Source organism: Thalassophryne amazonica, chromosome 5, assembly GCF_902500255.1.
Source record: "Thalassophryne amazonica chromosome 5, fThaAma1.1, whole genome shotgun sequence".
NCBI classification, from domain to species: domain Eukaryota; kingdom Metazoa; phylum Chordata; class Actinopteri; order Batrachoidiformes; family Batrachoididae; genus Thalassophryne; species Thalassophryne amazonica.
The window spans coordinates 47,997,817-48,019,122 of record NC_047107.1 but is presented as its reverse complement, the minus strand read 5'-3'; the positions used below and the strand labels follow the sequence as shown (position 1 = coordinate 48,019,122).

The 21,306-nt window shown below is 37.7% G+C and overlaps 1 protein-coding gene across 1 annotated transcript in view; it reads left to right on the top strand.

Moving 5' to 3' along the window:
• Positions 1–21,169, top strand: part of iqgap2 (IQ motif containing GTPase activating protein 2) — a 116,639-nt gene extending 95,470 nt beyond the window's left edge. The window contains exons 30-38 of the mRNA XM_034170111.1: positions 2,028–2,160; positions 4,715–4,817; positions 4,932–5,073; positions 7,459–7,546; positions 7,672–7,884; positions 7,992–8,152; positions 8,262–8,405; positions 18,527–18,635; positions 20,006–21,169. Of these exons, the coding sequence (XP_034026002.1) occupies positions 2,028–2,160; positions 4,715–4,817; positions 4,932–5,073; positions 7,459–7,546; positions 7,672–7,884; positions 7,992–8,152; positions 8,262–8,405; positions 18,527–18,635; positions 20,006–20,119 (1,207 nt within the window). The 3' untranslated portion in view covers positions 20,120–21,169. The remainder of the gene's footprint in view (positions 1–2,027; positions 2,161–4,714; positions 4,818–4,931; positions 5,074–7,458; positions 7,547–7,671; positions 7,885–7,991; positions 8,153–8,261; positions 8,406–18,526; positions 18,636–20,005) is intronic.
• The last annotated feature ends 137 nt before the right edge of the window (positions 21,170–21,306 follow it).

The following is a 21,306-nucleotide window of genomic DNA, read 5'->3' as shown; positions in this document are numbered from 1 at the left end:
AGCATGCAGTTGGCTTACTGGTGCCTTGCTCACTTTTAGAGCTAAATTAGGAGACATCAGTTTGTCTTCCAATTTTCTATTTCAAAATAACAACCACCTGTATTGCTGACCTAAAGACACCACCCATGATTGGACTTGGGTAAATAGAATATTTGCAGTTGTGCTCTATTTGGTTGTGGTAGTGATATGGAAACAGCCAGGTGATACTAAACTGTTTTTATGTGTGTAAATGTGTAAAATTTGTAAATGTATAAAATGTGACAGCTTTTCGTATTTAAAAATCCATCATTTACCATTTCAGGCCATAAAACTACAGAATTTTTTATTTTTTGTTAATCTGCTGCAATTAGTAAGAAAACCTGGTTGTATTTGTTCATGTTTTGACAATAACTATTGTGTGAGCATTATTTACTCTTTATATATGATACTGTATGCTCATAATCTTATTCCAGGGTTTTTTTTTTCTGTTGACCTATTGAAAGGTTTATTTCTTTTTTGGATTAGGTTATTCTGTAAAGGGTATTTCAGGCTGCGGTAATCAAGCCTGAGTGTACATGTACAGGAACACCTCCGTTTCGGAGTGTTAGAGGACAAGTTGGGACATTTCCAGCTCTCCACAATTTCTCTTATACTCACTCGACTGGTGAGCACTGAAAGCCGAGATAGACATGATACGAGACAATACGGTCTCGTATCCACAGAGCCATCCGTTTAGAAATGATCCGGTGGTTTGTGCCTCGTCGTCGCAGCTCGGAGCACAGCGCGCCGACCGTCCTTAAAGCCATCCTTAAAGCTGTAGTAACAGTCCTTATTCTCTGTGAAGCCCATAAAATTTTCACCGAAAGCCAGATAAATTTTTCGAATGGTTTCCAGGTGCCAGTCTCTAACAGCTTCTGAAAAGATTCTGATGGGAAAAAAAGTCCTTTTCATTCCACCATTTCCAGACAATGAAAATCCGATGAGGGGGCGGGACCACTCCTTCCCAAGGCATGCTCACAGGCGAATGACGTAACCGACAGGCGTGGAAAAACTCACGCCTGCGCACGAGGGTTCAAGCATGTCTGACATAAAAACATATGAATGAAATCCATATAGTTTTTGAAAAAAATAAAAAGGACCATTACTTTATTGACAGACCTCGTATTTAGGTGTACCTTAGTACACACTAGTAGAGTTCCACCTTAGATTTGGAATGTGTAATAGAAGGTAATTTAATGGATCTGTTATGAATAAACGTTTTTCATGCAGAGATGACTGAACAGAAAATGGCTTTAAAATTCAGTCAACTATTTCTAAACTTCATTTTGTATTCATCTAAAACAACTAAGTGTGATAAATATGTATAATTTTGTGTGTGTGTGTGTGTGTGTGTGTGTGTGTGTGTGTGTGTGTGTGTGTGTGTGTGTGTGTGTGTGTGTGTGTGTGTGTGTGTGTGTGTGTGTGTGAGATGCTGTACTGTAGCAGGGAGAGTTTTACCAGCAGATACTGGGGTTGAATTTGTCACTGTTTATGTTGGGGAAAATGCTTTGAGGTATTGAAGACATGGGTTTATTTAGTGGAATAAATTAAGTTGTACATGGGCAGTTATTCGGTTACTGGCTCATGTGTTCTTTAGTAGCTTTCCTTCCAGTAACATAATTGGCAGGATGACAAAAATAAATGATGGTCATACAAAAAAAGTGTTTTCTTGTGAGGTCAGGGACTGGTTCAGCCGACGTAGTCAAAGTGGAAGTCATCCTGGCAAAGGAGGACATGCAAGCAGATGGGAGACGGTGCTCATTAAAATTGACCGAATTCTTTTCAACCTTTCACTTTTGATTCTTTTCACATAAAGGCTCTGGGTCAAAAGAGTAATTACGGTATTCCTGAAAACACACGTAATCCCTGCATGAGTTTCTAGGGATAGTTTAGACAAGTATATAATCGGGTAAATAATAAAAAGTCATAGACTATTTAGCATTTTATGTAAAGATGGTAACTTTTTCCATGTGATTTTTATTAATATATCAATAACACCCCCTCCACAGGGTTTTTTTCCAGACAGCTTGTGATGTCCCTGAACCTGAGGAAAAGTTTAATATTGATGAATACTCCGACATGGTCACCCTGAGCAAGCCCATCATCTACATCTCAATAGAGGAGATCATCAACACACATTCTGTGAGTTCAAGTAAAACTTATCTTATTGTAACTGTGGTTTATCTTTCACTCATTGATTTCCTTCTCACATTAATCATCTCATCCTGGTACAACCTTCTCACCACCAAATATAATTTAATTTTCACTTAATTTAACCAGGTTAGTCCTATTGAGAGAAAGATCTCTTTTACAAGGGAGACCTGGAGTATTCTAAAGTTTCCAATTCACCTCACCTGCATGTCTTTTAGATAAAATTAAACTGTGAACAGGAAAGCCACCCTGCTCACAGAGGATCCCTCTAACCACCACCCACTCCCTCCTTCCAGTTACTGCCATTAGGCAGTCTTACAAAGTCCTGCTCACCTGGAAAACATTTACAAATAAATTCTTCTACAATAGCCACCTTGAATAAATTAAAAATATTTTGTTTCCCTCAATTGTTGCTTTTAACAGTCTCTTTTAATGCCTGTGTTTGTGTTTTAAATGTGTTTAAGTGTGCTTTAATGCAAGTTGTATTTAATATTTAACCGAGTCTTGTCAGAGAATTTCTGTCACCTTAGGGACAGAAAAGTTTTATTCTGTGACGCTAGTTATCTTAAAAACCTTCTTTAGACTATCAAATTAGTTACTCAAGACTTTCAGATTAGGAACATTCTCATTTGTAGGTTACATTCAGAGGATTCTGGTTCACATAAACCTGAGGAATAACTGCCCTTAAATGGCTAATGGATTGCATTTTTATAGCACGTTTCCATTTCACTCATTCACAGATATCTGAGTGCTACCATGCAAGGTGCCCAGCTACTCAATGGGAGAAATTTGGGTATTAAGGACCTTACTGCAACACACTGCATAGGATGGTATAATGTGCTGCTTGATGTTCATTTCCTGTTAGCTCAATTTCAGTAAAATACATGTGGTGCTGCAAAAAACATTAGCATTGTTGTGTTCATTATGAGCACTGAAAACCATCATGAGCAAACTAATTAAAAACTCAAACGGCTATAGAGTATGCACAGGTTCTGCATGACTTGAATCAGACCACATGTGGCTGCAATTTGTTCACTGTCACAAGGATATATTGTCAGTTATTTCCTGCACCACCTCCTCTTTTAAAATTGCTGTTCTCAACATTGCTAGTTTATATTCCTTTTGGTTTCTCTTCATTTCTTCTGTTAAACACCAGCCCTCCTCCTTGGAAAATGTGTAGTGTTGAAGACGTCAGTAGATTAAAGCTGCCTTTGTCCTTTTTATCAGTTTCTGCTCAGTGCAAACAGTAGAGGCGGATGTTAATGTTGTTCTGGTTAGATGTTCTCCCTCTTCACATTTTGCATGGAGAAAATGTGATTGATTCGTTTCTACATGTGAACTTATTTACTGTGTACACAAGTTGATTTAAAAGCTAGTCTATGTTAGGTGAACTAGTAGTAGCCAGTAGGAGGTGAGTTTTGAAGTGTCTTCTATATACTTGAGCATTTCCTCAGTTCAATGATGCACCATAATGAAGGACATTCTTTGAGATCTTTTGTGGATCAAGGGTGGATTCAGCTCGATGAATAAGGATACAACCAATCACTTGAAAGTCTTAAATGGGCCGACGCTCCCCTTTACTGGATTGTATTTCTCTTAGGCCTCTTTCAGACTGGAGTTGGCAATCTGGCTGAAGTGGATTCAGTCCGGATTGCTTTCTATCTGAATAGTGTTCAGATGTGTTTTTCATATCCAGCTCATATCCTACACAAACGTCCAAACTCAATCAGGGTCAAGATGAATTCTTTGCGGTTTCAGAAAAAAAAAAAAAATAATAATAATAATTTGTAAGATTCGGGAGGAATTTCCTGGACCTGGACACGAGGATGTGTGTGTGTGTGTGTGCGTGCGTGTGTGTGTGTGTGCGGGTGGGTGCGTGCGTGCATGCGTGCGTGTTGCCTCACAGCAGGAAGGTTGTGGGATCTCTTCCTGCCTGGTCGTTTCTGTGTGGAGTGTGCATGTTCCCCCTATGTTTGTCTGGGTTCTGTCTGGGTGCTCAGGCTTCCTCCCTCATCCAGAGATGTACAGGCTATGCGAATTGGAATCTTTAAATTGACTGTAGGTGTGTGTGAGTATGTGAATGTGTTTGTCTGCATGTGGCCCTGTGACAGACTGGTGTTCTGTCCAGCATGTAGAGTCCATCACAGGGCAGGCATAGTCAGAATGAATGAATGTTACCCGGTCAGATAAATAAAGATTAACATTTAAATCCCATTGCTTCCTTTGCTTTTGTATTTTTGATTTAAATTTTTAACCTAATCAGATGTTTTGGAAATTTTTTTAACTGTATTATAGAATTGAAAATCAAAGACGTTCATATTTTTGACCTCTCACGACGCCCATGCAGTACCTTCACAGCCCACCGTGCCAAAACTTGGGGAATTAATGCCTTAAGCATTTGCATAATATTAAAAACGGTTACAGTAATTATATCTTGCATTTGAACTGTGGTGCTACTTGTAATGTCTGTAGTATTTGATTAAATAGCTGTAAAGTGGTATTTGTTTCATTCTTTCATGATAAAGCCAAGTGTGTGTGTGTTTAGCTGCTTCTGGAGCATCGGGGGGCCATTTCTCCTGATCACAATGACCTGCTGCATGAGCTGCTGCAGGACCTGGGAGATGTCCCCGACGTAGAGGCTTTGCTCGGTACAGTTATACACACACACCACGTATTTATTAAAAGTATCTGTCATACAAACAACGAAAAAAGTGTCAAGGTTTCACTGGGAGTTTATTTTATGACATGCTGAATGACTTTAGGTGAAGGAGCAGTCGACCCAAATGACCCAAACAGAGAAAGTACTCTGAGCCAGCTGGCAAAGACGGAGATTTCACTCACGCTAACCAGCAAGCTTGAGCTACTAGATGGAGATGACAAAGATGTGAAGACTCTCATGACGAAGTAAGTTTGGTTCATTTGTTCATTCAATTTAATGTTAGTAAATTTTTACCAGTCCTGGTAAAAATTCGTCTACAATTTTTGACCAATTATAGACGAATAAAACATGCAGGTGTGCACATGTCATTTTGCATTCAGGGGCTGTTGAGACCAGAACGTGTTGGCTGTAGAATAAAAGCAGAACATAGAAACTTGAAGCTAGTGGACACAGAACCACTGAATAACGTCCCCGTGAGCTGCGTAGATGCTGGACATTTGTTTTTACAGTTTATTCATATGTTAAATTAAGACGTACTTCTCTTCAAAAGAGAATTTTTTTTTACATTCACTTTGCCATATTGTTATAATCTGGTGTTTATTGCTCATCTGAAAATATCATCATACTTGTAGAAGTTTAGATTGACAAATAGCATTCTGCAAAGCAACTTTTAAAAGGTTGAGCAGTTTGAGCACAAATTAATAGCTTGTTTTCTGTGTGTTTTGCGTCTGTCACTCAGTGGGTCGTCTTATCATTTTTTCCTGTCTGTCATTTCCCTTGCAAACAGGAAAGCATTTGTTGGCCAGAGTTATCTCGTGTATAAACATGTTCACCTCGAACAGTTTCTCACAAAAGACATTCTCTGAAATATTGTCTCTTGGGGAAAGTCCAGGAGATGGAATATTTAAATGATTCCATAAATGTGAATACAGGATCATGCTGAGTTTTGTGCATTCAATTTAAATTTGCCCCTAATGTGATGCATTTGACTTATGATGTCATGAAGGTGGAATATTAGTGGCTACCAGTTGAAGGAATATTATCAGGAACATGATTAAAAAACAACCGTGTTTTCACTTTCACTGACATTTTTTTCAACTTTCACAGTTATAGTTGTGAAAAGAAAAAAACCTGATCGAGGAGGTGGGTGTCTCTCCTAAACCCAACAACCAATGAAAATAAGGCCCATGTAGGAACATATTACAGAAGAAACCAGAACATAGCATACGAGGTCTGTTAGAAAAGTATCCGACCTTTTTATTTTTGTCAAAAACCTGATGGATTTGAATCACGTGTGCTTGCATGAGCCAACCTTGAACCTTCATGCGCATGCGTGAGTTTTTTCATGCCTGTCGATTGCGTCATTTGCTTGTAAGCAGCCTTTGTGTGAGGATGGGTGGAGTCTCTCGTCGTTTTTTCATTTCAAGGAAAAAGACGGAACGACTGGAGCAGCGCCGCATCAAATTTTGCCAGAAACTGGGCGACAGCCAGGTGGAAACCATTCGGATTATTCAGACGGCTTTCGGTGCGATCCTATGGGAATCACACAGATTAAGGAGCAGTACAACTGGTTTAAAGAAGGCCGCACAACGGTGGAGAGCGAGCCGCAATCCGGTCGGCCATCAACATGCTGAAATGACCGTCGTGTGACTGTCCGAGAAATTGCGGAGGAGGTGGACATCAGCACTTTTTCGGCACATTCCACTGTGACAGAAGATTTTACCATGAAAAGAGTTGCAGCGAAATTCATCAGCATGAAGCTGATGGCGCAGTAAAAGCGCCACCGTGTTGAAGCCTCACAGGACATGTTGTGACATTCCCAGCTCTGCAAGCACACATGATTCAAATCCATCAGGTTTTTGAAAAAAATAAAAAGGTCAGATACTTTTCTAACAGACCTCATACATATTATGGTGTGTGTGCGCTTGTATTCCTGTAGCAAAGCAGTAAAGTAGCACATCTTTGTTTATTCGTCACTGCTTGATTCAGTTTAGTGCTGTGAATTGAGCTTGTGTCAAAAGCTTAAATGTCTTGAATGTAGTTGGATGTTTGTTGCTGTAATTTCAAATTTAAATGAGATGAAGCCTCCATTATTCATATTTAATTTACTGGTCTTGTTCCAACTTTAATAAATATTGAAAAGAGGATTTCTACACTTATAGTAGATACTAATCTGGAGCCAAATCTGGCTCTATTGATTATTTTGTTATGTGGCCGCAGGGGAAGGGGATGGGGGTGGGGGTGGGGGGGTCATTCAATGTATATAATGGACTAGATTTATATAGCACTTTTCCATCTGAATCAGAAGCTCAAATGCTTTACAGTGATACCTCACATTCACCAATTCACACAGACACACACACACACACCGATGTCAGGGTGCTGCCATGCAAGGCGCTTACACTGGGAGAAACTTGGGGATTAAGGACCTTGCCCAAGGGCCCTTAGTGGTTTTCTGGTCAGGCTGGGGTCCAGGATCCTCTGGTTTCAAGCCCAACACTTAACCACTACACTTGACCACTAGAACATTTTACTTTGAAATGACCAAATAACACTTTTTTTAGGGGAGGGATGCTCTGTTAAAAACATAATATTAGCACTTTTATAAAATATATTTCTATGTGTATCAGGACAAAAAAACTTATTGTGGATGTGGTTCGGATTCAACCTGGCGAAACTTTGCCTGAAATCCTAGAGACCCCAGCGAGTCCCCAGCAGGTACCAGCGCCCCCCCACCTCCCCCAATATGTCTGACATTTTTTATGTTAAAGTAATGCATGTAATTATTTTTTCCATTTTATTTCTAAGTTGAGTGCACTTACTGCATGACTTTACTTCTGCAGGAGTCGGACCACGTCAGGATTGTTGAGCGTCGGGCGGTGCAGGATGCTCAGACACCAGAGGGTCTGAAGAGCAGCCCAGCAGTACTGGAGGACAGTCAGTTACCTCTGGAGCAAAAGAAGAGGAAAATCTCCAGGAACCTGCGAAACCTGGAGCAGGCCGGCATCGTTACGGTTGCTAACAAATACCAGGATATCATCAATGACATATCAAAAGTATATAAGCAGTCTTCATTCACAGGCCGATCCACTCAAACTCTGATTGCCTGTTTAATTTAGTCTGTCCAGCTTCTGAATTTACAGCTAAAATCTGTAACTGACAGGACATTCGCTACCAAAGACGCTACAGGCAGAGGAGGAAGGCAGAACTTGTGAAACTCCAGCAAACACTGACTGCGCTGAACTCAAAAGCTGCTTTTTACCAGGAACAGAGGAATTACTATGATACCTACATCAAGACCTGCCTGGATAACCTCAACAGAAAGTCAGTTTTTCCTCACTCTTTGTCTGTGATGTCCTTCATGACTTCATTATATTTTAAAGAATTGTATGAGATGTCCTCTTGTTCTTGCATGGCTGTTTTGCATTTTCAGAAATTCACGCAGATCAATAAAACTAGATGGCAAAGCTGAGGAAAAGGGCAGCAAAAAGTGGAAGCCTCAGTCTCTGAAGTACACTGCAGCACGGCTGCACGAGAAGGGTGTCATCCTGGAGATAGAGGGACTTCAGACAAACCAGTGAGTCTTTTCTTGCGGATGGGGGGTGTCAACTAATGCTAATTACTGCATTAACATAAACACAATTAATAAATAACTAGACCAGGGGTCTGCAGCCTTTACTGTGAAAAGAGCCAGTTTCGTCATGTCTTCCACAAATAAAATTCTTCTGGAGCCACAAAACATATTGCCCTTTAAAATGAATGAATAAAGATGACACAGCTTATGAAGATTTTCTACATGGTTAACTGTAAGTATTTCTTAATTGTTGTTTTTGTTTTGTTTTTTTTTACAAGTTTGGATGATACAGAAAAATATGGTGGTGGCAGGGACCCATAATGATGCTGACATTTTCTTTGACTTCTGTTTACTGCAGACTGTATGGAACCAACATATTTCATGTTTTTTGTGGTCAGCTTTATTTTATTTGTTAATGTACATATATCTCTGCATTTAAGGCTTGCAACATATTAAAAAAACTTTGGGACAGGGAAGTTTATTCTAAATGTGATAATTAATTAACCACTTTTACAACAGTTTTCTTGAGAAATGTCAGGGGATGAATACATGAACATTTCCAAGTCACTGAATATTTCTTAGACTTCTCTTACATCAATCACTCAGAAATACAAACAGTGTGGTACTTTATGGTAAATCTATGTCAAGTAGGCAGCTCTCAAAAACTTAAAGGCCATGCTGGAAGGAGACGAGTGAGGGAAGCCATCAAGACTCAACTCTGAAAGAATTACTGGCTTCTGTAGGTGTGAGTGGAGAAACTTGGAATAGTGCAACATTTTCTTTTTGCATATAGTCCCAACTTTTTCTGACTTGTTTCTGTTGCATTTTTTAAATTACAAATCTCCTCCAGAGAAAAGTGTTAACATTTTCTTTTTTAAAAGTTGTTGAACAAATGTACAGTGCATCCAGAAAGTATTCACAGCGCTTACATTTTTCCACATTTTATGTTGTAGCCTTATTCCAAAATGGATGAAATTCATTTTTTTTCCTCAAAATTCTACACACAACACCCCATAATGACAATGTGAAAAAAGTTTTTTTTTGTTTTTTTTTTGCAAATTTATTAAAAACTAAGAAATCACCGGTACATAAATGTTCACAGCCTTTGACATGAAGCTCAAAATTGAGCTCAGCTGCATCCTGTTTCCACTGATCATCCTTGAGATGTTTCTACAGCTTAATTAGAGTCCACCTGGAGTAAACTCAGTTGATTGGGCATGATTTAGAAAGACACACACCTGTCTACGTATAAGGTCCCACAGTTGACAGTGCATGTCAGAGCACAAACCAAGCATGAAGTCAAAGGAATTATCTGTAGACCTCCAAGACAGCATTGTCTCGAGGCACAAATCTGGGGAAGGGTACAGAAACATTTCTGCTGCTTTGAAGGTCCCAGTGAGCTCATTGGCCTCCATCATCCATAAATGGAAGAAGTTCAGATCTACCAGGACTCTTCCTAGAGCTGGCTGCACATCTAAACTGAGCGATCGGGGAAGAAGGGCCTTAGTCAGGGAGGTGACCAAAAACTCAATGGTCACTCTGTCTGAGCTCCAGAATTCCTCTGTGGATAGAAGAGGACTTTCCAGAAGGACAAGCATCTCTGCAGCAATCCACCAATCAGGTCTATATGGTAGAGTGGCCAGACAGAAGCCACTCCTTAGTAAAAGGCACATGGCAGTCCACCTGAAGTTTGCCAAAAGGCACCTGAAGGACTCTCAGACCATGAGAAACAAAATTCTCTGGTCTGATGAGACAAAGATTGAACTTTTTGGTGTGAATGCCAGGCATCATGTTTGGAGGAAACCAGGCACCATCCCTACACTGAACATGGTGGTGGTGGCAGCATCATGCTGTGGGATGAGTATTGAGCAAAGGGTGTGCATATTTTATTGTACCTTTTATTTTAATAAATTTGCAAAAATTTCATTATGTTGTCATTATGGGGTGTTGTGCATAGAATTTTGAGGGGGGAAAATAAATTTACTCCATTTTGGAATAAGGATGTAACATAACAAAATCTGGAAAAAATGAAGTGCTGTGAATACTTTCTGGATGCACTGAAAACACCAAACTTATAAAGAAGCGAACAAAATACACAGGCATGTGAAGGCAAACTGATATAAACTGAACAGAATAATGCAGACATATTTGACTCCCCATATTTTTTTTTAAAATAAATAAGAATAAAATAAGAGGTAACTCACTTTGAAATAAATAAAATGTATAGCTGCAGCATAATAACTTTGAATAATAATGTAAAAATCAGGCAACTTGTATTTTTATTCTGACTCGAGTTCATTTTAGTGTGATGGAAGTCATCCTGTTCATTTTTTTCTCCCCCTCCTCAGTCACGTTTTGCACTTGAACATAAAACATAACTACATTAGCTCAAGATCTAAAATAAAAACCTTTGGAAATGACAGCCTATTAAATTGCAGCCTATTAAATCTCCACATCATTTTTTCATGTGTGTATATGTGATTTTATTCAACGGTTTCATATAGTCTTATTTTTTAAAAGGAAGTTTGATGATTTCTTGTCTTTGATGATGCTTAATGCATAAATTAACATCAATGTCATCTCATAAATTCAGTATAATTGTCACTGACATGCGCACACAGTGTAGTAGTAGTAGTGGTAGTGAAAGTGGAGCGACAAATAAGGTGGCTCTACAGTTTTTTTTTGTTTAACATGTTGCTTTACACTCAGACTAAAATCCTCTGTCTCTGCTCCGCGCTCGCTGTCTCACATGCACTGATGTACTCGCCCTCACTCAGCAGAATGTAGCATCTGAATCCAAAAACAAAGTTCTCACCTTCATGAAGATACTCTGTGACTGGTTTCCTGCAAAGGTGCTACATTTACGTCACAGCGTCATTTGGTCTGAAATCCTCTGAGATTTTCAACTTAAGACCCTGCTGCACAGGAGGAAAAAAAAAAAGGTTCACGTACAGGGAGACGTAACGGGGTTTAAGGGGTTTGGTTTGGGGTTTGGGTTGCAGACCTCTGAACTAAACACTTTTTACTCTGAATTCGCTACACACTGGTAACTCTTAATTCAATTTGTTAATGTTTATTACTCCATTAACTAACATGAACACAGTAATCAATAAACACCAACTCTGAATTCACTGTAATACGTTTTACTGCATTAACACAAACATCCTTTATAAATGAGTTAATAAACACAGGTAACTCTTAATTCACTGTTAATTAATGCTTATCACTGCATTAACATCCTGAATAACTTATTACTGAACACAGTTATCTCTTAAATCATTCTAAGTTGATGCTCAATACAGCATTAGCTAACATGAACACCATTAATGATTACTAACTGGGAACTGAGGACACTAATTGTTGAAGCTTTGTCAGAGGAATTCTTTCCCATTCTTGCTTGATGTACGACTTCAGTTGTTCAACAGTCTGGGGTCTCCTTTGTCGTATTTTGCGCTTCATAATGCGCCACACATTGTCAGTGGGCAACAGGTCTGGACTGCAGGCAGGCCAGTCTAGTACCCCCACTCTTTTACTACAAAGCCACGCTGTTGTAACACGTGCAGAATGTAGCTTGGCATTGTCTTGTTGAAATAAGCAGGTACGGCCCTGAAAAAGACATTGCTTGGATGGCAGCATGTGTTGCTCCAAAACCTGGATGTACCTTTCAGCATTGATGGTGTCATCACAGATGTGTAAGTTGCCCATGCCATGGGCACTAACACACCCCCATACCATCACAGATGCTGGCTTTTGAACTTTGCGCTGGTAACAATCTGGATGGTCTTTTTCCTCTTTTGTCCGGAGGATATGACGTCCATGATTTCCAAAAACAATTTGAAATGTGGACTCATCAGACCACAGCATACTTTTCCACTATGCGCCTGTCCATTTCAAATGAGCTCGGGCCCAGAGAAGGCAGCAGCGTTTCTGGATGTTGTTGATGTATGGCTTTTGCTTTGCATGGTAGAGTTTTAACTTGCACTTGTCGATGTAGCGGCGAACTGTGTTAACTGACATGGTAAGATCCTTTATACAATGATGTCAGTTTTTAATGCAGTGCCGCCTGAGGAATCGAAGGTCACGGGCATTCAGTGTTGGTTTTCAGCCTTGCCGCTTATGTGTAGAAAGTTCTCCAGATTCTCTGAATCTTCTGATTATATTATGGACTGTATATGATGGAATCCCTAAATTCCTTGCAATTGAACCTCAAGAAACATTGTTCTTAAACCGTTGAACCGCCTGAGGAATCGAAGGTCACGGGCATTCAGTGTTGGTTTTCAGCCTTGCCGCTTATGTGTAGAAAGTTCTCCAGATTCTCTAAATCTTCTGATTATATTATGGACTGTAGATGGAATCCCTAAATTCCTTGCAATTGAACCTCAAGAAACATTGTTCTTAAACCGTTGGACTATTTTTTTCACTCAGTTGTTCACAAAGTGGTGATCCTCGCCCCATCTTTGCTTATGAATAGCTGAGACTTTTGGGAATGGTCCTTTTATACCTAATCATGACACTCACAATTAGTGTCCTCAGTTCCCAAACGCTTATTGAGGTGTTGTTATAAGGTAAGGTTGATGTAACACTGGTAAACATACCACTGTCCCAGCTTTTTTGAAATGTGTTGCAGGCATCCATTTCAAAGAGCAAATATTTGTACAAAAACAAAGTTTATCAGTTTGAACATTAAATATCTTGTCTTTGTGGTGTACTCAGTCAAATATAGGTTGAAGAGGATTTGCAAATCATTGTATTCTGTTTTTATTTACATTTTACAAACTCCCAACTTCATTCGAATTGGGGTTGTAATTCAGTCTTAAATCTTAAAATTGTCAGTTAATTCTTGTTAATGCATATGTCAGTTGATGCACCGTTATTGTAAATCGTCACTATAATCAGTTCTAAAATCCCCTGTATTTCCAATTCATTGTGTTAGAAATTACAGACTGCTGCTGTGTTGAATGTACACTCAACAAAAATATAAACGCAACACTTTTGGTTTTGCTCCCATTTTGTATGAGATGAACTCAAAGATCTAAAACTTTTTCCACATACACAATATCACCATTTCCCTCAAATATTGTTCACAAACCAGTCTAAATCTGTGATAGTGAGCACTTCTCCTTTGCTGAGATAATCCATCCCACCTCACAGGTGTGCCATATCAAGATGCTGATTAGACACCATGATTAGTGCACAGGTGTGCCTTAGACTGCCCACAATAAAAGGCCACTCTGAAAGGTGCAGTTTTATCACACAGCACAATGCCACAGATGTCGCAAGATTTGAGGGAGCGTGCAATTGGCATGCTGACAGCAGGAATGTCAACCAGAGCTGTTGCTCATGTATTGAATGTTCATTTCTCTACCATAAGCCGTCTCCAAAGGCGTTTCAGAGAATTTGGCAGTACATCCAACCAGCCTCACAACCGCAGACCACGTGTAACCACACCAGCCCAGGACCTCCACATCCAGCATGTTCACCTCCAAGATTGTCTGAGACCAGCCACTCGGACAGCTGCTGAAACAATCGGTTTGCATAACCAAAGAATTTCTGCACAAACTGTCAGAAACCGTCTCAGGGAAGCTCATCTGCATGCTCGTCGTCCTCATCGGGGTCTCGACCTGACTCCAGTTCGTCGTCGTAACCGACTTGAGTGGCCAAATGCTCACATTCGCTGGCGTTTGGCACGTTGGAGAGGTGTTCTCTTCACGGATGAATCACGGTTCACACTGTCCAGGGCAGATGGCAGACAGCGTGTGTGGCGTCGTGTGGGTGAGCGGTTTTCTGATGTCAATGTTGTGGATCAAGTGGCCCATGGTGGCGGTGGGGTTATGGTATGGGCAGGCGTCTGTTATGGACGAAGAACACAGGTGCATTTTATTGATGGCATTTTGAATGCACAGAGATACCGTGACGAGATCCTGAGGCCCATTGTTGTGCCATACATCCAAGAACATCACCTCATGTTGCAGCAGGATAATGCACGGCCCCATGTTGCAAGGATCTGTACACAATTCTTGGAAGCTGAAAATGTCCCAGTTCTTGCATGGCCGGCATACTCACCGGATATGTCACCCATTGAGCATGTTTGGGATGCTCTGGACCGGCGTATACAACAGCGTGTACCAGTTCCTGCCAATATCCAGCAACTTCGCACAGCCATTGAAGAGGAGTGGACCAACATTCCACAGGCCACAATTGACAACCTGATCAACTCTATGCGAAGGAGATGTGTTGCACTGCATGAGGCAAATGGTGGTCACACCAGATACTGACTGGTATCCCCCCCCCAATAAAACAAAACTGCACCTTTCAGAGTGGCCTTTTATTGTCGGCAGTCTAAGGCACACCTGTGCACTAATCATGGTGTCTAATCAGCATCTTGGTATGGCACACCTGTGAGGTGGGATGGAGTATCTCAGCAAAGGAGAAGTGCTCACTATCACAGATTTAGACTGGTTTGTGAACAATATTTGAGGGAAATGGTGATATTGTGTATGTGGAAAAAGTTTTAGATCTTTGAGTTCATCTCATACAAAATGGGAGCAAAACCAAAAGTGTTGCGTTTATATTTTTGTTGAGTGTAGTTTTGCTTCAACCCTGAACATAGAGGAGGTATCATTCAAAGTGTATTGTTTATTAGTGTTGTTGTGTTTCAGAGTTAAGGCTTCACACTGTACAGGACGAGAAATGGAAAATTTGGGTACAAATAGATGTGGAATTTTAAATGTATATTTAGGGTATTTTTTATCGGTTTTTATGTTACGTGATTGTTATGAATGGTGTGACTCACTGCCAAAACAAATTTACCTTTTGGTACAAATAAAGTAACCTTGAACCTTGTTTCACACCTGTGATGGAAATAAAATAAATTATGATTGCAGATAAATACTTTTAATTTTGGTGTCCTACAAAAGAAAAACTAGGTGGCAAATATGTGGATAAGAACATGGATTATAAAATAGTAGACAATATGACAACTGTGATTGATAACTTATTAGAATGTATAACTATTGAAATATGTGAAGAAAAAAGCAAAAATGTATTAGTCAGCTGTATATAGAGAGCACCAGGATCTAGTATTGAAACATTCACTGACTGTATGGGAAAAATGTTCTCAAAAACTAATCAAAAAACTGTGTTAATTTGTGGTGACTTAAATATTGATCTGCTCAATCCAAATAAGCATAAAATAACAGATGAATTTATCAGTATAATGTACAGTATGAGTTTATATCCAAAAATCACCAGGCCAAGCAGAATTACATCCCATAGTGCTACCTTAATTGATAATATATTCAGCAATGATATTGAGAATAACACTGTGAGTGGATTATTAATCAATGACATTAGTGATCATCTACCAGTTTTCATCGTTTATAATAGAGAAAATAAAATACAGGCGAGTGCGGACAGAGGAAAACATGAACACACTAAAGAAGGATTTACAGGAGCAAAACTGGGAAAAGGTATACAGTGAAAGTGATGTTGATAGTGCATATGAAACTTTTTTACAAATATTTACATCATTATATGATAAAAATTGTCCAATTAAACAAGACTACAGAAAACAAAAATCCAAGCTCGACCATGGATGACGAAAGGGTTACGAAATGCATGTAATAAGAAAAATACACTGTATAGAGAATTCATAAAACTAAAGACTAAAGAGGCAGAAAATAGATATAAGAAATACAAAAATAGATTAACTAATATTATACGGGTATGTAGGAAGGAATATTATAGTAACATATTATATAATAACAAAAACAATATTAAAGGAATATGGGATATATTAAATAGCATTATCAAAAATGGTAATAAAAAACAGAGTTACCCTCAGTATTTCATTGATAATAATGTCAAGAAGGAAAATAAGGATGAGGTAGTCAACGGTTTTAATACTTTTTTGTAAATATTGGACCAAGCTTGGCAGAAAAAATTTCCAATTCCCAACCTGAGGATTGGGATAATAATCTCATAGAAAGAAATCCCTGTTCAATGTTCCTCACAGCAGTGGATGGAAAAGAAATTATAGACATTGTGAATAATTGTAAATATAAAACATCTACTGATTTAAATGAAATTGATATGGTGGTGGTAAAACAGGTCATTGAATGGATTGTAGAACCATTAACATACATCTGTAACTTATCATTTCAAACCGGTAAATTTCCCAATCAAATGAAAATAGCTAAGGTTGTGCCGCTGTATAAGACTGGGGATAGACACCACTTCAGAAATTATAGACCTGTTTCTTTGCTTCCACAATTTTCCAAATTATTAGAAAAGTTATTCAATAATAGATTAGACAAATTCATAAATAAACATAAATTATTTACTGATAGTCAATATGGATTCAGAGCACATAGTTCAACATCACTTGCATTAATAGAATCAGTTGAGGAGATTACAAACGCCATAGACCACAAATTACATTCAGTTGGAATATTTATAGACCTTAAAAAGGCTTTTGATACAATCAATCATGACATATTAATCAGTAAACTTGAACAGTATGGGATTAGGGGGTTGGTGTTGCACTGGGTGAGAAGCTACTTAAGTAACAGAAAACAGTTTGTGAAGTTGGGGGAATATACATCATCATGCTTGGACAATGCTTGTGGCGTCCCACAGGGGTCAGTATTGGGTCCAAAACTGTTTCTAATTTATATAAATGATATTGTCAGTGTTTCCAAAATATTAAAATTAGTATTATTTGCAGATGACACAAGCATTTTTTGTTCAGGGGGGGATTTGCAGGAGTTACTGAGGAGGATCAGTATAGAAATGGGAAAATTGAAAATATGGTTTGACAGAAACAAATTATCATTAAACTTAAGTAAAACAAAATACATGTTATTTGGCTATTGTAATACAGACATACAGGTTCAGTTACAAGTCGAGGGGGTAGATATTGAAAGGGTACATGAAAATAAGTTTCTGGGGGTGATAATAGATGATAAGATAAACTGGAAGACTCATATAAAACATATACAAAGTCAAGAAGCATTTCAGTTCTAAACAAAGCGAAACATATTCTAGACCACAACTCACTCCGCATTCTTTACTGCTCACTGGTTTTACCATATTTACAGTACTGTGCAGAGGTATGGGGTAATACCTATAAAGGTACAACACAATCACTATCAGTAATGCAGAAAAGAGCTATAAGAATTATTCATAATACTGGCTATAGAGATCATACAAATCCACTATTTTTACAATCCAAATTCTTAAAATTCACAGACTTGGTTCATTTTCAAACAGTACAAATCGTGTATAAAGCAATAAACAATTTACTTCCAGCAAATATTAAAAATATGTTTTCTAACAGATCAGGGGATTGCAGTCTGAGGGGGAAATTTAATTTAAAGCATCAGTGGGCACGAACAACATTAAAAGGTTTCTGTATTTCTGTCTGTGGGGTGAGGATGTGGAACAGATTGGGAGTGGGGCTCAAGCAATGTCCAAGCATGAACCAGTTCAAACAGCTGTACAAAAATGTTTTTTTCTAGGTATAGGGAGGAGGAAGGGTAATGAGGGTTAGGGTGTTTTTGTTTTTTGCTTCGGCTTGTAAATATATAGTATTTTGTATGTAAGTAGGTATGTGTAGGTGTATATTTATGTTTGTGTATATATGTGTGTATATGTGTGTATGTATGTATATATGTGTGTATGTATGTTGAGATATATATATATATATATATATATATATATATATCAATATATATTGATATATATATATATATATATCAATATATATTGATATATATATATATATCAATATATATTGATATATATATATATTGATATATATATATATATATATATTGATATCGGTTTAGGTGTGTAGGAATCTGTGTATATGTGGCAAAGGGTATTACTGGTTGTGGGGAAGAAGGGGTAGAGATAAATAAGCTGATGCTTCACCCTACCCCTTTTCGGACATGTTGGGTACACAGTAGGAACTTTTTTGTTGTTGTCTTTACTGATCTATCTTGTAATTGTTGTTGTTTCAAATGTTCGAAATAAACAGTTTTCATTCATTCATTCATTCATTCAAATATAATGATATTTTTTGTTTTTCATCACTAAATGTGCTTAATTGTCTTTTTCATCAGGTTAAAAAATGTCTTGTTTGACATCTCACCAACTGAGGAAGTTGGTGATTTTGAGGTGAAGGCCAAGTTCATGGGTGTAGAGATGGAAAAAGTCCAGCTTCATTTCCAGGTAAATGTTTCCCCAGAGTTAAATGTTTATGAAATAAAGCAGATTTATATGAGTCAGCAGTAAAACATGTTGACCGACTGTTGGCTTTCCTCCTCCATCTCTGGAACATTCCAGCAGGAAACATAGTGTCACGAAATTTCATTTCACGCTATTGTCATGATAACATTTGTAGTGATGGCTATTTTCTATATAAGAAATAGAATATAAATAAATGAGGGGTGTCACAGAATCCCAAACCTACAGTTCAGATTGGATACAGTTTTTGTGTCATGGATCAGATAATTTTCAAATCAACACACGATCAAGTACAGTTTTGCTTTTCCTGCGACCGTGAGACAGTTGGAGTCTGTGGACATTTTTAAGTCAAAACTTAAAACTGATTTTTATTCTCTTTCTTATGAATAGTTTTTTTTTTATCTGTTTTATTCTTTTATTTCTGTTTTTAATTATGTATTTGAATTTTGAATTTTTATTTATTTAATTTTTATGTTGAACTGTTCTGTGTGAGGTGCCTTGAGCAGTGAAAACAAGTAACTTTTGTCTGTGAATGAAAACAAGGTGTCCAGTATTTTACATAATATCTTAATAATAATACTTAATTGTTTTATTAAATTGCAGTATGAACATTATCAGTAAAAAAACACTCTGTCAACTTCAAATTATTTTTCAAAAATCAGTATGTCTACATTAATGAGAGGGTAACAATAATTTTATTTATAAACTTTTGGAATAAATACCTTAACCTTACCCACTGGTCCTACTGAGCAGATGCTCAGAAAAAGTTACCCATTACTCTGTTTTCCAGCGTTGTGGACTTTCAGCCACCTCGGTTGCACACATGCTTCAAGCATAGCACTTGGTTCAGCAGGCTCAAGACTATACAGGAAAGAGATGACCGATAACTCATTTAATTTTTGAGAATGTTTGGATCCAGAAGTACGGCGAGCCTGCTGTCTCCAGCAGAGCTCAAGGCTTTTTTTTTTTTTTAACAGGCTGCCTTCAGGGTAAAGCTGCATTTCTTCTAGTCAGACTGCAGCTGCAAAAATCACACTATTGTGAACTTTACAATTAATCTGCAATTCACATGAGTGCTAGTGCTAGCTGAAGCATAACACCACTAAACTTAATTTAATAAAGTATTCACAGTTCCACATTTTATGTTACAGCTTTATTCAAAAATGAAGTAAATTCATTTTCCCCCTCAAAATTCTACTCACAACACCCCATAATGACAATATGAAAGGTTTGGTTTTTTTGCAAATTCATTAAAAATAAAAATACTTTCTGAATGCACTGTAAATAGGGAATGGGTTTTTCTGTATCCACAGATAATAGTGTTGATATGACCTTTACTGTATTTTTGTATCCAGGACCTCCTGCAGCTTCAGTATGATGGCGTGGCTGTCATGAAGATGTTTGACAGAGCCAAAGTGAACGTTAATTTACTAATTTTTCTGCTAAACAAGAAATTCTACGGAAAATGAGGGAGAAAGGTGAATTTAGTAGAAAATAAAGATTGTGCCTTCTGACCATGCCATTTGTGATGTAAAATAATTTGGGAGGAACTGGTTGGATGGTGCAACAGTGTTTGTCTTTGTGTTGGTATAATTTTTATGAACCACATCACACCATAATGAAATGCTAGCTCTTTTATTATGTTTCAATTAAATGAATTTGTTCAGTTTTGTCACTTGGTGATTGCAAAAGAAATGTTTTTTCACAAAGAAATTGGTACTCTTGATTTGGTTAAAGGACCATACTGGCCAGTTTGACATTTAGGCCCAGTATGTACAGTTGGCATTCCCATTGCTGCTAAGCAGTTTAAAAAATGAACTTTGTAAACAGTAAAGTTATAAACATTTTGTCCTGTTTTCATTATAGTACACTATTAAAATGAACATGTTGATGCTCAAAATATGCATCACCAAGAAATCCTGTTCAGCTTGCTTACTTTGCAGTTGCCACAAAAGCTTAAAAGAAAAAAAAAGTGCAACTTGGTGGAGGGGACAGGGGACTTCATAGTTTGTAATGGATTGTATATCCCAATATATTTGGTATCACAAACTTGATTTTAACAGTACTGGAATGAATGAATGAATTTCAAGCAATACAAATCTGAAAGTTTTGTTTTTTTTTAATTCATCATTGTAGTTGTATATTTCAGAGATGTTTCCAGTAAATTAATCTTTATTTTAATTATGTATTTTTGTCTCAAACATCAAAAGGTATGCATACTGTTCTGCGAAACAGGAATCACATGTTGCATTTCGTGCCAGAGGAAAATAAAGCTTTAAAGGTAGTCTATATCTCTGATATGAAGACATAAGGATTTAAGGTTGACTTTCATGGCAGCCTCTTTGAAATGACAATGTCTGTGCCTTTTAGTAATTGTTCAAATGAATGTTTCAATTACTAAAATTTTAAATTCAGTAAGGGATGTACTTTAATATGTATTATCCATATATAGATAATTTGTATTGTTTGAATGAGGTGTATGATAAATATTTCCATAAATAAAATTGCTCTTCAATCATTACTTTGATTCATTCTTAAACTAATTATGATTATTATTAACAGGCTGGCATCCCTAATGTCTGTAAATCTTTTAATTTCTGTGATGGAGAGACTTGAATATTTTTGTTAAAATAAATTCTCCTCTGCTGGGGTGGAG